We start from the raw sequence: 15,144 nt of genomic DNA, 5'->3' as shown, positions 1-15,144 counted from the left end.
ATTATGTTTTTCTATATTTGTCAACATATTTATGATTTCCAGTGCTATTTATGCCTTCCTATATAACCTAGTTACCATCTGGCATAATTTCCCTTCAGCCTGAATAACATCTTTCAGCATTTATTATAAAGTCTGCTAGAAGTTAATTCACTTATTTTGTTTAGCTGAAAATATTTTTACTTTACCTTACCAATTTTGAAGGATATATGCACTGGATATAGAATTATGGGTTCAATTTGCTTTTTCTTTTAGCACTTTAATGACTTCATTCCATTGTCTTGTCCTTTCCATTGCTTACTGGTGTTTGATGTGTTCTTTTCCCTTATCTACTTTGTTAATTTTTTTCCTTTATCTTTATTTTTCAGGACTTTGTTTATAAAGTACATGACTGTAGTTCTGGTGTATTTATCCTGCTTGGGATTTGCTTAGCTTCTTAGATCTACATCTGTAGGGACTTTTACATTTACTGTATTTGACAGATTTTAACATTATTTATTCATTGTTTCTGCTTTGTTCTATTTCTTTTACTTCCACATAGGTTAGACTGTTTGATATTGTTGACAGGTTGCTGACTGTGTGTGTGTTTAAATCTTCATTTATCTGTGTATTTTAGCTTGGATAATTTCAGTTAATCTATCTTCAAGTTCACTGATGCTTTCTTTTGCCAGTTTCCAGTTGGTTAATAAGTACATCCAATAATTTTTCCTGCCTCAAATCTTGACCTTTTCAGTTCTAAAATTTTCATTCGGTTCTTTTTTCCATCATTTTCATTTTTTTTCTACTTCTATTTCTTATTTGTTTACTCATTGTGTTCTTTTTCTTTAAGTCCTATAACATTTATAGGAGCTATTTTAAAGTCCTTGTCTATTAATTTGAACATCTGGGTCCCCTTCTGTTTTGTGTTTGTTTGATTTTATTGAGGGCTTAATTGGCTGATTATGGGTTACATTATTATTTTTAAAGATTTTATTTATTTATTTGAGAGAGAGAATGTGAGAGAGAGCACATGAGAGGGGGGAGGGGCAGAGGGAGAAGCAGACTCCCTGCTGAGCAGGGAGCCCGATGCGGGACTTGATCCTGGGACTCCAGGATCATGACCTGAGCCGAAGGCAGTCGGTTAACCAACTGAGCCACCCAGGCACCCTATGGGTTACATTATTGCTAGCTATATCCATGTTTTGTAATTTAGTATGTTAGACATTTGTATGATAGATTATAGAGTGCATTGCATTATCTTTTGATAAAGATTGTGTGTTTATCTCTTGGCATTTAGATAAATAACTAGTAGATCTTCTTGATCTTTTTAGGGTGTGTGTGTGTGTGTGTGTGTGTGTGTGTGTGTGTGTGTGTGTCTGTGTGTTTAGGTCTTGATTATTTTGCTTCTGTCTTTAATCTAGGGGGTGAAGGGACCTTATTTACAGTGTGATCATTAACTCTAAACTGTGGCCGTTCTGAGGTCTCTAGTGAATGTCAAATATCAAGGTCTCTTCTTTCTGGTTGTCTGGAAGTTCAGCATATACCAGCCCTGCACAACCTCTTATATCTCTATTGAGCTCTCAGTTCTGCAGTAGCTGTTCTAATCCGGGCCTTGGAGAGTCTTATCCTTAGCATGTTTAGTCCATCCATAAGCCCAAGATCCTCAGGAAATTCCCATATAATCTCCTGACTTCCATTCCATCAGGTTTCTTTTCTTTGGCACCTTGATCTACAAATTCCAGTCCCTTTAGCAGTCCTAAACTCTAATTTCTGCCTGCACAGTTCAAAATAACCACAATGCTACACTTCAGCTTTACCTCTCCATTCCAGGGTTGGAAAGTACCCCTTGCAGAAAGCCAGGATCAATGTAGTACTTACCTCATATATTTTCCTTCTCTCAAAGATTAGAGCCCAGCAATTTCAGTTGACAAGTACCTGGAAACTGTTGCCTCATATTTTGTCCAGTACTTATAATTGTTACAACAGGAAGTTAAGTTTGACTGGTTACTCTGACTTCATGGAAGTTGACACATGGAATTTTAAAAATTGGAAAATTTGGGGCACCTGGGTGGCTCAGTTAAACAACAGCCTTTGGCTCAGGTCATGATCCCAGGATCCTGTGATCGAGTCCCACATCGTGTTCTCTGCTGAGCAGGGAACCTGCTTCTCCCTCTCCCTCTGCCACTCTCCATGCTTGCTGTCTCTCTCTGTCAAATAAATAAATACAATCTTTTTTAAAGATTGTATTTATTTATTTATTTGACAGAGAGATACACAGCGAGAGAGGGAACACAAACAGGGGGAGTGTGAGAGGGAGAAACAGGCTTCCCACTGAGCAGGGAGCCTGATGCAGGGCTTAATCCCAGGACCCTGGGATCATGACCTGAGCCGAAGGCAGACGCTTAACGATTGAGCCACCCAGGTGCCCCAAATAAATAAAATCTTTAAAAAATAAATAAAAATTGGAAAATTTCATGTAAATATATATTGTCAACCTTACTTGATAATTTCCAGGGCCCTTTAGAGTATTCAAAATGACTTCCCAAAAGGTATAACAATGGTTACATTGAAATATGGTAATTTGAAAATATCCCTACTTCCATTCTTACCCCCAAAAAGGAAAACAGAGCCTGAGGCACCAGAGGCATTCCTCCTCTTTCATGAATGTGCTGAGGGTATTCAATGCACTTGCCTTAATGTGCAAACCCATAGTTATATACTGTGTACATGCTAACTTCACAAGAAACAATGGTGTTTTTAAATGAAGAATCACACTGTTCCCTCAATATCTGCTCTCTGTCTCTAGAATAGTCAGAATTCTGGAAATAATTTTGATAACAGTGAACTGTAATATGATATATCTTCTTATCCACTCATCTTCTCCAGTTTCCCATTCCTACCTCACTTCTATACTTACAAGCTTTGGGCTAGAGGCTAAGTCAAATGGTTATGTGGCATTATGCCTCATTAGCAGATGTTAAGAATCTGAAAATCATATAACTTATCTCAGATTGATAAAAACATCCTCTATCAGAAAAAGAGAAATAGTCAGATTTATCTGGTTACTCTGTAAATAATGGCCAAATTGAGCCTTGAGCAGCATTGCCTTGATTAACCTATTATAGGGAAAACACATTTTTTTGAATTCTACAAGTAGAGTGACTTTTCTCAACCTACTGTTCAGGCTAACCCTTCTGGCTTGTGATATCAGATATAACCTAAAAAGTGCAACTAGAAGTAAATAAAGTTAGTGATATTCCAAGTACTAGTTAGGTACACCTTTGTTGTTTCTTAATGACTCAACCTTATAGTGAAGGTATGATTAGTATTAACTTATAGATAATAAAGCTAAGCTTCAGAGAAATTAAATAACTTGTCCAAGTTAAAAAATTAGGTATTTGAATCTTTGTCTGCCTCCAAAATTGTTTCCAATATACCACAGTTTTCATTATTTTATGATGATTTAAATTTACTTTGTTGTCTTGTAGGATATTGCAAGGAATGTGTTAACAAAGAAGCTTTATTTTTAGAGAAATTAGCTCAGTAGTTTTCCAGTCAAAATTATCTCAAAAGCATATAGATAAAGATTCAATATCTGCTGAGGTTTTTTTTTTTAAGTTATAAAATTAGATTTGTTCTAATCAAAGCAACTCAGTGTTTTTTAAAAAATACTTCATTTGAGATAATGTATTTTAGCATTTTGTTGCCTCTTTGTCAGGATGGAAAACAAAAGTTCTCTTGCTTGACTTAATATCATTATGTCTGACAACACAGTTGACAGAACAACTATTAATATACCAAGGATTTTCAAATTCTGTACATCTAAAAGCTATTAAAAAGTTAGCAAACCAGAAGCTTCACATCCAAATATTCAAAGGTTATAACCAAAGGAACTATCTATCTCTGGAGTTGTTGGACATAAATTGTTTTGTGAGAATCATCAATTTTTTTTTTATTTCTTTCTTCCATATATACAACCCAATAAAAAGGTAGCTCAGTAAACAGGGGAGATGCTTTTGTATATGAAAAAGATTTTGGTTTTTAATTGGAAAGGAAAAAAATTAAAATGAGAAGGCCCTTTGTATCTAGCATATGTTTGAAAAGTCAGTAATTTTTACATATCATAGTCATTAGTCATAACTACCCACAGCAAAGTTTATTTCCTCGGATTACATTTTTTATTTTGTTTTCCTGATAACAATATATTACCAAAATTTTTGGTAGGTAAGCACTGTTTTTTAAAATAACCATATCTTATATGGACTCCTTAATTTCAAGAAATTATTTAACTATTGAATATGAAAAGACTATGGAAAGTTTAAATCAAAAGGGACATTTGAGTTTTTGCCTAGTTTAACAAAATTCTCTTTTACACTTAGGGTAACAAGGAACCTAAGACAGAAAGTGATCTTCCCAGTTTGAACACAGATTACAGATATACAGGAATAAAAATCTAGGTTTCATGAAATTCTTTCACCAAATTATTTTGACTCAGAATAGATTTTTTTTTAATTCCAACAACTATGGCATACATGGAATATGAAGGAAATTAACAATCATGGTGCTTACCTTCATAGAACTTAATTCATATGTAATATCACGCCAACTAGTGGTAAGTTATGGAGAAAAAAAAGCAAGGTAAAGGATTAGACAATGAGGAGGAGGTGCTAAATTACATAAGGTAGTCAGGGAAGCTCTCTGAGATAGTCAGATTTGAGCAGTGACCTGAATGAAATGAGAGCAAACCGTGTTAACATGAAGACATTTTCAAGAACTGAGGATCTCAGTTGTGAGGGACTTGAAGTGGGTAATGCTTGTTTTTGAGAAACAGCGAGGAGACCAGTGGCTGCAGTGCATTGAGAGTTCATTCATTCGTTGCACATTCATCCCATGGTATATTGTAGCTAGAGCTGTAAGGAGGAAATGGAGATCTGCAAAGAACGGGATGAAAATAAATTGTAATTAGGCTACCTTTTAATTATATTAACTGTACAGGATTATACAAGTCATATATTCCTAGTTGAGTTGGGAAGCATACATTTTGCAAGTAAAACTAGGAGGAGCATAAGTGGTTTTGAGTGATGTATCTCCAAAATGTAGAGACTTTATTGTTCTGAAGTCGAAGTCTTCTGTGTGAAATAAGTTCTTTCAAATAATTGTATAGGTCTTTATTGGTATCAAAGAGCTTGTACATGTGTTACATAATTTGACCATTATAGTTCCATGAATCTGTAGTAAACATATCTTCAGTTTATAGAGAGGAAATTGAGGTTCAGAGAGGTTAACTGATTTGCCAAAGGTCAGTTTGACAATTTGGAAAATTGTTAGTGCATAATAAGCCAGAAATTTAAAGAATGCAAATGATTTTACAGAAAATATTTGTTGTGCATTTCTTCATGTGTGTGGGTAATTTTCTTTTTCTAGTCTGTTCATTTTATGTTTTATTATCATTATCATTATTATTTTTTATAGGAACTTGCAAATGGTAAGTTTTAACTTAGGCAGTTTTACAAGCACTATTTAAATAAAACATGTAAGTATGTGCATTATATAATGGCCTATAATAAAAAGTGAGAATTAGAATAAGTGAGCTGGAGGGAAAACATTTTTTCTTGAATAAATTATGTGATTTAAAAGTGTAATGTTTTCATCTTGAACAAAACTTGTCCACAACTCATGAATGAGTGATGGTGATTGCTATAAAATTGCCATGCATGATATGCTAGCTAATTATGTGGAAAAAAAAACTTGATTTTGAAAGAAGAACAATGGTTTGGGGAAATAATATTTGTCATTTTACTTAATCTTCGCCACTTTTTTTTGACACATCTGTGGGTTTTTTTTTATTACAAGTAATGTACATAAAAAGTGTGAAAATCATAATAGAGCTCAGTTAATTTTCATAAAGTGTACACACTCATGTAACCAGCTCCCAGATCAAGAAATAGGTCATTACCAGCATCCCAGGGTCCCTCCCCTTGCTTCATTCAAGCAACTACCCTCCCTGAACACTATCCTGAGTTCTATCACAGTAGGTTAGTTTTACCTGCTTTTCACCTCTATATAAATGGAATCATACAGTGTGCAGCAGTTATTTTTGTTTGTTTGTTTGGATTCTTTTGCTCCACATTATGTTGGTGAGAATCATCCATATTATTGCTTATAGCTGTATTTTATTTATTCTCACTGTTCTATAGTATTTTATGATTGTCTGAGCATACTGTATACCCATTCTACTATTGATGGGCATTTGGGTTGTTTCCACTTGGGAGCCATTATAAATAGTGTTGTTATGACCATTCTTGTATATGTCTTTTGGGAGATAGATAGATAGATAGATAGATAGATAGATAGATAGAGAGATGATAGATAGATATAGATAGATTTCATTTGTGTATAAATCCAGGAACAGAATTGCTGAATCATAGGATATACTTATATTTATAAATACTGCCAAAGAGTTTTCCAAAATGCTTTTACCAATTTATTCTCCTATCATTTATGTATAAGAGGTCCACTTGTTCCACATCCTTGTCAACACTCAGCGTTTTCCTTGTTCCACATCCTTGTCAACACTCAGCATTTTCCATCTTTTCATTTCAGCTGTGCTTGAATACAACTCATGGTGGATTATTTCCAGCTCTTTTGAAGTGTAGTTGACAATTAAGAATTGTATATGATACATTGTGAGATATTTATCACAATTAAACTAATGAACATATATATCACTTCACATAGCTACCATTTTTTTCTTTCTTTCTTCCTTTTTTTTGGGGGGGTGAGGGTGCCAACACTACCTTATGGTCCAACAATCAGTCCCACTTGGGAATAAATCCAAAGGAAATGAATTCAAGATCTTGAAGACATAGCTACACTCCCATCTTCATTTTAGCATTATTTTCAATAATGAAGATAAGGAAACAACCTCGGTATCTGTTGGTGGTTGATGGATAAAGAAAATACGGTATTAATAAATATACAGTGAGATATTATTTAGCCTTAAAAAGAAGAAAATCTTACCATTTGTAATATCACAGATGAAGCTGGTAGATATTAAGCTAGGAGAAATAAACCAAATGCAAAAAGACAAACCCCACTTAATCTTACTTAAATGTGGAACTTTGAATAGTTAAACTTGTAGAAGCAGAGAGTATAATTATGGTTACCAGGGGTTGGAAGAGGGAAATGGGATATTGGTCAAGAGGTATCAAGTTTTAGTTAGGTAAGATGAATAGGTTTGGAGAGCTAATGTACACCAATGTGACTGAAGTCAACAATATTTTGTTATATACTTGAAATTTACTAGAAGGACAGATCTTAAGTGTCTTCACCAATTTTTTTAATGTAAGAATTATTATTTCACTTTATAGATGAAAAAAAGATTTATCAAAATTAAATGGCATGTCCAAGACCATACAACTAAAGAAACAGAGTCAATACTGTCATTCCATTCTGTCTTATCACACAACCTTTGCTGTTTCCTTAACTTAGAATATTTTGATTTAATTCAATAAGAATAAATCGAGTGCTGAATACACTGGACTTCCTAATAAACATTGACGAGTAACATGGTTTTGTGAGCAAAGCTCAGAATGTCTAGAATAGGAGCAAGAAAAACCATGATACAAGAAGCAGAGTGAGTTAAATACTGCAAAAAAAAAAAAAAAAAGTAATACTATGAGAAGCTAAATGAAGGAAAGTTCACGATTACCTATAATGACTGAGAAGAGCATTTGTCATGGTCCTCTTGGATAGAGAAATAGAACAACCTAAGCAAAGTACAATTGGTGATGGGAAGTGTGGGCATGTCAAGGAACTCATACATGATATACACAGTATTGGCAGTGATAGTCAACCATGAAAAAAATATAACATTTTAACCATCAAATACCCTAAATGTCTCCTTCTTCCTCATGTTATTTATATTTAAAGGAGAAAGCCATTCAAATGAAGGTGGAAAGGGCTAAGGATGACATAGTTATAGGCCGCTGGGGAAGAAGGGCCTCATCCTGGGCAACGGCAGACCCTAAGACTGGAGGGGAGAAACCAGAACAGTGCAGAGAGAAGAGTAAGGAAGAACCTGCATATGGAAGAGGGATCAAAGTAGAGGTTGGGGATCAGAGATTGGAACTGTACAGAGAGTAGATAAGAATCAGAGGAAATGGGGTGAGACTGGAAAGGATCCTGAGTGGTTGCCCTGGGCTTAAGTGGTATTCCAATTTTCCTTGTCATCTGGATGGAAACGGGTGGGTCTTGTTACCTTTCTAGGATAAAGCAGGGTGAGAAGGTATTTGGAACGTGAAAAAGAATTGGTCACGTAATGACTTGTACAATGCTAGAACAAAAAAATTGTTGTTTTTCATTGCAAATGCTACTATGAAAGTGAGTTCTCAAAAGTAATTTTGGAACCCTATCAAAGGTTGTATTCATATTCCACTGAAATCCAGGTCAGCTCAAGCTGAATAAACTTAACATGGGAAAGACTTATTTTTAACTTATTTTTTTAAGATTTGGAAAGATTCTAGAGTAATAACTGTGAAAAGTAAACAGCATTTCACATATCTACATACATGATGTACATGTGGAGATGTTTGTTTCATCAACAAATATTTCTACAAGCATTGCTGTGTACCTACAATGAACTGATTTCTTGGGATAGTAGATATAAACACAATTCACGAGATGCAATATAGCTACTGGTTCGTCTTTCAAAAAAAAAAAAAATCCTCCTTATTCCACTTGCTATTTACACTGCTTTCAGTATATGCACTGGATTAATGTAGTCTAGGATTTTATCACCTTTGGCTCCAAGTCTGCTTGTCTCCATTACACACGAGATTTATTGTCATTCTGAACACACTTTTTTTTTAACCTCAGATCCTCTTCTGAATGTATGTGGTTGCCCAGATGTTTGCCGAAAGCTTTAGATAATTTTTTTTAAAAATTATGTGTGTATGTGTAATTTGTTTTAGCTATAGTGGGAACAATCTATGTAGGACAAAACAACTTATAGCATAGGGTCCTGGATGCTGGAGCAGATTCAAACTTCATGACAAAAGCACAGAATTAATGTCTATTTACATGACTGATTGTACTTTTCTGGCTATAAGTAAAAACTTAAGAAGAATAATGAGTTGAAGTTTTTGTAAATACTAAAAGTTTACAACAGGCTTCCATGTCCTTCATCTTACTTTCCTTAAAATAACTCAATTTATAGTTGCAAATGTGAAATTCAAAGAAGTTTAATCACTTACTTAAAGTCCCACAGCTAGTAGGTATGGTTCCCAAAGCAAAACTGATTTTCTTATTCTAAGTCTAAGACATTTCATTTCTCATTACATAAAAAGAGGGATTATAACAACTATATTGTAATTTTTTTGATGTCTACCTTCATATTTATGTTGAAACTATGTAAGTAAAGGTTGCACTTAGAATCATTATCCAAGTTTGCTCAGTGTGCATAAGGTTTTCTCACCATTTCCAGAGGGCTGTGCCCCACAGAAGTGCCTGCACTCAGCTTCTGACATTTTTTCCACCTGAAATGTTTTGCCCTGGGGAGGTATTAGCTGCCTCATTTCCAAATTCTGACTCTGCATAACCCCCTTGAAATGACGTTAAATGGGATACTTCACTTGACTTTTCATTTTGGATTAGGACCTGGGTGCTGTGTCTGGACTCCACCAGCTCAGAAATTCAAGACCCAATCCCTGCCTAATGCTATTCCTGGCCCATGTCCCTGCCTGATATCCTGGACTTTTGCAGTTTTAAGAGCAGACTTTAAACAATTGTGAAACTCAACAGAAATCTCAGAGTTCATTATTTACTAAATAAAGGTGTTATTTTTCTCATATACAAAAAAAGACAATGTAGTAATTATCTTTGGTGGGAGTGTGTTTTATGATGGCTAGTCTCAAACTGGCAGCCTGGCATCATACGCAGGCTTGGTTATGCAGTAGAAAGCAATGTGTATGTAGCATTGCAAAGGTATTGAACCAGCAGCCAGGAGCTCATGGTCTAGCCCAGTGCCTGGATCTCCCTGTAACTTCCTATGACTCTCAGAGCAGTTATGTCAGTATCAGGGGCTTTAGTTACTTTGTTGAGAGAGAGAGAAAGAGAGAGAATGCAAGCACATGAACATGGATGGGGGAGAAAGAGAGAGAATCTTAAGCAGGCTCCATGCCCAGCATGGAGCTGGATGTGGGCCTCCTTCTCACCACCCTGAGATCATGACCTGAGCTGAAATCAAGAGCCTGGCACTTAACAGACTGAGCCACCCCAAGGGAGGGGGGGGGGGGAAGCTTCAGTTACTATGTTAAATAAAGTCACCAAATTTAACTATCACTAAGCAGATTTGTATCTGTCTTGAAGTTTTCATGTCTGTAAAGTATACTTCTAAATAAATAGGTTGTGTCAATATATTATAATATGTGTACACAATTCCTTGTCCCATATATTTTCCTTTCTTATGTATAATTTATTCATGGACCTTTCAAGAGTCCCTTAGTATCTAGGGTTGACTAGTACTGAGCTAGGCCTAGAAATAAAACCTGTGAAATTATTTTGATTGGTCTGTTTTAAAAAAAATATATACCTGGGGCACCTGAGTGGCTCAGTCAGCTAAGCGTCTGCCTTCAGCTCAGGTCATGGATCCCAGGGTTCTGGGATCAAACCCCACATCGGGCTTCCTGCTCAGCAGGGAGCCTGCTTCTCCCTTTCCCTCAGCTGCTCCCCCTGCTTGTGCTCTGTTTCTCTCTCTCTGTCAAATAAATAAATAAAACCTTTAAATATATCTATATATAATATATAGATATCTATAGTAAATTTTAGCATTTTCTAAGTCTTTTAACACAGTCCTTGAAGAAAACCAGAACTTCAAAATATCTTATAAATTGAATCTGAATCACTTTGTTTCCTCTACATGGCAATGATTAAACTTTGTCCTAATTATATTGAGACAAGGTTATAGAAGAACCCCATAGGCCCATCATTTACTTCTGTGTTGCCAGACAAGGAATATACAATAGTTTTATTCTTTTCCCTCATTTTCTCTAGTCACTCTGTTTCTCTGATTCCTTCTTTTGTTTATTGAGATAAAATTCACATACCATAAAATTCATGTTTTAAAGTGTATGCTTCAGTGTTGTTTTTTTTTTCACAAAATTGCACAAACATCACTACCATCTAATCTCAGGATACTTTTATCTCTCCAAAAAAAGGAGCCACTCCTTATTTACCTGACCCCCAGCTGTTGGCAACCACTAATCTGTTTTTTGTGTCTGAATTTACCTATTCTGGATATTTCGTATAAAGGGAATCATACAACATATGGCTTCTTTCACTTAGCACAATGCTTTTGAGGTTCATCCAGGTTATCACATGAATCAGTCCTTTGTTCTTTTTTGTGGCTGAATAATATTCCATTAAATGTATATGCCACATCCTGTTTATCCAGGCATTCATTGCTAGATGTATGAATTGTTTCCACATGATGAATAATAGTGCTATGGACATCTGTGGACCTGTTTCTGTGCAGATATGAAATTCCGTTTCTCCTAGGTACATGCGTGGAAGTACAATGGCTGGCTCATATGGTAATTGTATGTTTAACTTTTTTGCAGAACTGCCAAACTGTTCTCCATGGCTGCTGCATTATTTGCATTCCTACCAGCAATATATGAGGATGACAGTTTCTTCATATCCTCACCAATAGTTTTTATGATCCATCTTTTTTATTACCACCTTCAGAGCAGCTATGAAGTTGTATTCCATACTTATTTTTCTGATTCTTAACCATTAGGTTTACTTAAAGTTGAGAGTGTCCTGTGGCATTTTATTGTTATCATCAATATAGTATAGATAGATATGTATATATTTATTATCAGTATATAATAATAATACATATTCTATCTGTATTATATATGTATATACACATATGTATATAATGTTCACAATCGCCTTTCCATCCCCCTTCCCATCACTTCAGTCTCATTTTCTTGCTCTGTAATTTTAGAACCATTTAAAATCCAGAGAACCTTCCAACACCCATTGATGCATCACTGTAGCTTTCTGCAAATGAACCCAGGGGACTAGTCTGTGAGTATCACCTAGAAGGACATGGTTTCACCCGGCATTAGTCCCTCATATTCCTCAGTAACTTAACTGCAGGTGTAACTGCATTAAAGCATTGGGGACATAACACTTAAAGGGTTACAAGGAAGAAATTTTTCCAGTATATCGCAAAGACAGCAGTGAATGTGTTTCACATGTAAGATTCTTATATATGTGTAATTGAAGAAGATGCTATCACATTTATTTTTCTTCTGCTTATCTTATAAGGGAAGGAATTTCTTCATTCCATGAAATATATTTTGTCCATTTGGCATGTTAAGATATGATTTCATTGCACTTATTATAAAGTTTCACTGTAAGTCACTAAACAAGACTCAGGCAGAAAAGGTGATCTTGAGAGGCAGTGATTGTGAAGCATGAAATGTGAATTCTGGCATTGATGCAGTAATCTGTGTGTGTGTGTGTCTGTATGTGTGCACGCATGTGTGTATGCATGTGTGTGTAACTTTGAATTAATCAGATAACCTTTTGGTTGTTTCACTTATCCAATGATGAGGTTGAAGTAGAGGATTTTTAAGGTTCCTTCTTGATTTAAAACTCTTATTCTATGTTTCATTGAAGATCACACAATGTAGTAGTAATATTTCTTCTACTACTTATCCCTGGGTATGTTGCCTGAAGTTTTGGTTATCAAGTTTAAAAAATGTTACAAAGAGATTAAATGAAAAGTTACATTTAAGCAAAGAGGTAGCATACTGGTGATTTTATGGAACAAACTTTGACTGCATAATAGAGTTATGTACATAGAAGGTAATCCCTTCAAAAACATCATGAACCTGTGTATGCTGTGGTTGTGTTTGATTTTGATTCCCAGGGATACATTTTACATGATAAGGGCCACTAAAATGTTCTGTAGTCAATCTCTTAAATTTACAAAATATTTTACTGGGATCAGACCTGAGTACAGCCTTGATTGATGTTAGCCCAATGAGTGATTCAAGCCTGACAGTTGTGTTCTGTGAAGTAGAGGTTGTTTAGAAAGGAAATCTTGTTTCTTGATTTTGTATGATGAATCTTTGTGAGTGCCTCTAGAAATTATGTGCAATTGCCTGATTTGTTCTTAATACAGGACCTATATTTCAAGTTCATTGCATTTAAGCATTTGCTAGTTCACTTTTAAATCCTTTCTCTCTTTTGTATCTTCTTTTCTTCTGCAGGATGTTTTCACTCCAGAATGCAAATTTAAGGAATCTGTATTTGAAAACTACTATGTGATTTATTCTTCCACACTGTACCGTCAACAAGAATCAGGCCGAGCATGGTTTCTGGGACTCAATAAAGAAGGTCAAATTATGAAGGGAAACAGAGTGAAGAAAACCAAACCCTCATCACATTTTGTACCAAAACCCATTGAAGGTATGAAATGAACTTTTTTTTTTTTGACCCTGATTTCTGTGTGTTGATGCCAATTTTGCTCCTTGTCCTTGCTCAGTGGAGTTTACTTAGAATGCAACATATCAAAATAAAGTTTCAGAAAACATAGTACTACCTCTTCCTAAAAAAGAAAAAAAATTCTATTACAAATACTTGGCACTTATTAAAAAAACTGCTTGAAATAGAAGCTAGAAAATTCCTGAAAGTAGAAAAATAGCGCTAGTTACCATTTAGAATGTAATTTCCTTCTCTGTTGAATACAATAATTTAATTCCTCAAGCTACACTCTTGACAAGCCAGTCATGTTATCATAGTGCTTTAAAGTTTGCAAAAAGCCTTTGGAGATATGTTTATATCTATATATGTTTATATATGCTAACCTATACATCTTTGTGTACAAATCTAACAATATGGTGTATTAATTTTTCTTTGTATTTTCTAAGGAAAGAAAATAGTATGCTGTTTACTGTGATCAGTAAACATTCAATTTTATCCTTCTCAGTCAAGCCTATAACCTCCCCTCTCATGATCATTTAATACAGTGTTCACTTATTTAAAATTGATTGGTGGAATAAATAATTTTATGCTAAGGAAACCCATTTTGGGCGACTTGTTCCTTGTGGAAGATGAGACTATACTATTGGGGTAACCACTTTTGCTGTATTCATTCAAGCTTTTTAAGACCGGCTAAAAAATAGCAGTAACCTAGACATTTACTGATAAACTTCGTTTCTGAAAGTCACATTATAATCACTTAAAGCATTAGTTCAGCCTCCTTGTCTGTGGAAATAAGGAGATTGAGGCAGTGCATTACAAGTCTGTAACATAGCCAGGCTTTCTGTCCCCTGAATATCCACAAGGCATGGTCCGGTCGACTAGCATAACATCATAGCTCCTGCTGCACCATACCTATGATTGTAATAGTCAACAACCATTTGTTCGGTCAACACTGTGTTGGAAGCCCTGGGGGGAAATGTGACATTCGAAGCTCCTGATCCCTCTCAAAACTCCCCTCACACCCTGTCCTTTTAACCACACAAAGCAGAACTTGCCTTCTTGTAATCTGTTTTCACAGTTTGGGGACACGCGTAGTTCTTTGGCCCTCCTCTCTCCATAATGTCCATCCACTCACATGCCTGAAAATGCCTATTAGTCTTTGTAAAGAACACATCCAGGAGTCACTGCTTGTGTGGGGGCCTGACTCTCTTCAAGTAGAATTAAATATTCTGTCACTTTATCATTTTATACAATCCTCTCCCCTAGAACTGATCACATTGTATTAAATTTACCTGTTTGCCACGCTGTCTTCTCTTATCCATGGATTGATCATTGTTTGAATGTACAGAACAAGTTTTTTTCCTCATATATCTTTGTTGCTTGTATAATATCTTGCATATCATAGAGAGACATTTAATAATCTGTCGTCAACTGAGTGAACACATGAATGAACGAATGAATAGGTAAGTATGAAGACAAAGAAGAATTATATATGCTTCAGATAACCTTACAGTATTCTTGGAGATATGAGATACGTGTATTAAAGCCAATAGTATAATGTAAAAAGTGATGTATTACATGTTGCTGGAAATGATATTGGGATTTAGGGAAAGAGCAATCACTTCCACAAAAAAAAAAAGATATTGGAAAGTTGATCATTTAAATGTA

At 35.2% G+C, this 15,144-nt stretch overlaps 1 protein-coding gene across 3 annotated transcripts in view; it reads left to right on the top strand.

Annotated features, from left to right (window-relative positions):
* FGF12 (fibroblast growth factor 12) overlaps positions 1 to 15,144 on the top strand; it is a 565,776-nt gene that overhangs the window by 529,589 nt on the left and 21,043 nt on the right. For all 3 annotated transcript variants that reach the window (XM_027587166.2, XM_027587165.2, XM_027587164.2), the window contains one exon: positions 13,263 to 13,461. In XM_027587166.2, the coding sequence (XP_027442967.1) occupies positions 13,263 to 13,461 (199 nt within the window). The remainder of the gene's footprint in view (positions 1 to 13,262; positions 13,462 to 15,144) is intronic.

Source organism: Zalophus californianus, chromosome 1 (genome assembly GCF_009762305.2).
Source record: "Zalophus californianus isolate mZalCal1 chromosome 1, mZalCal1.pri.v2, whole genome shotgun sequence".
NCBI lineage: Eukaryota > Metazoa > Chordata > Mammalia > Carnivora > Otariidae > Zalophus > Zalophus californianus.
The sequence above is the reverse complement of the archived record's forward strand: the minus strand, read 5'-3'. Positions and strand labels throughout refer to the sequence as shown.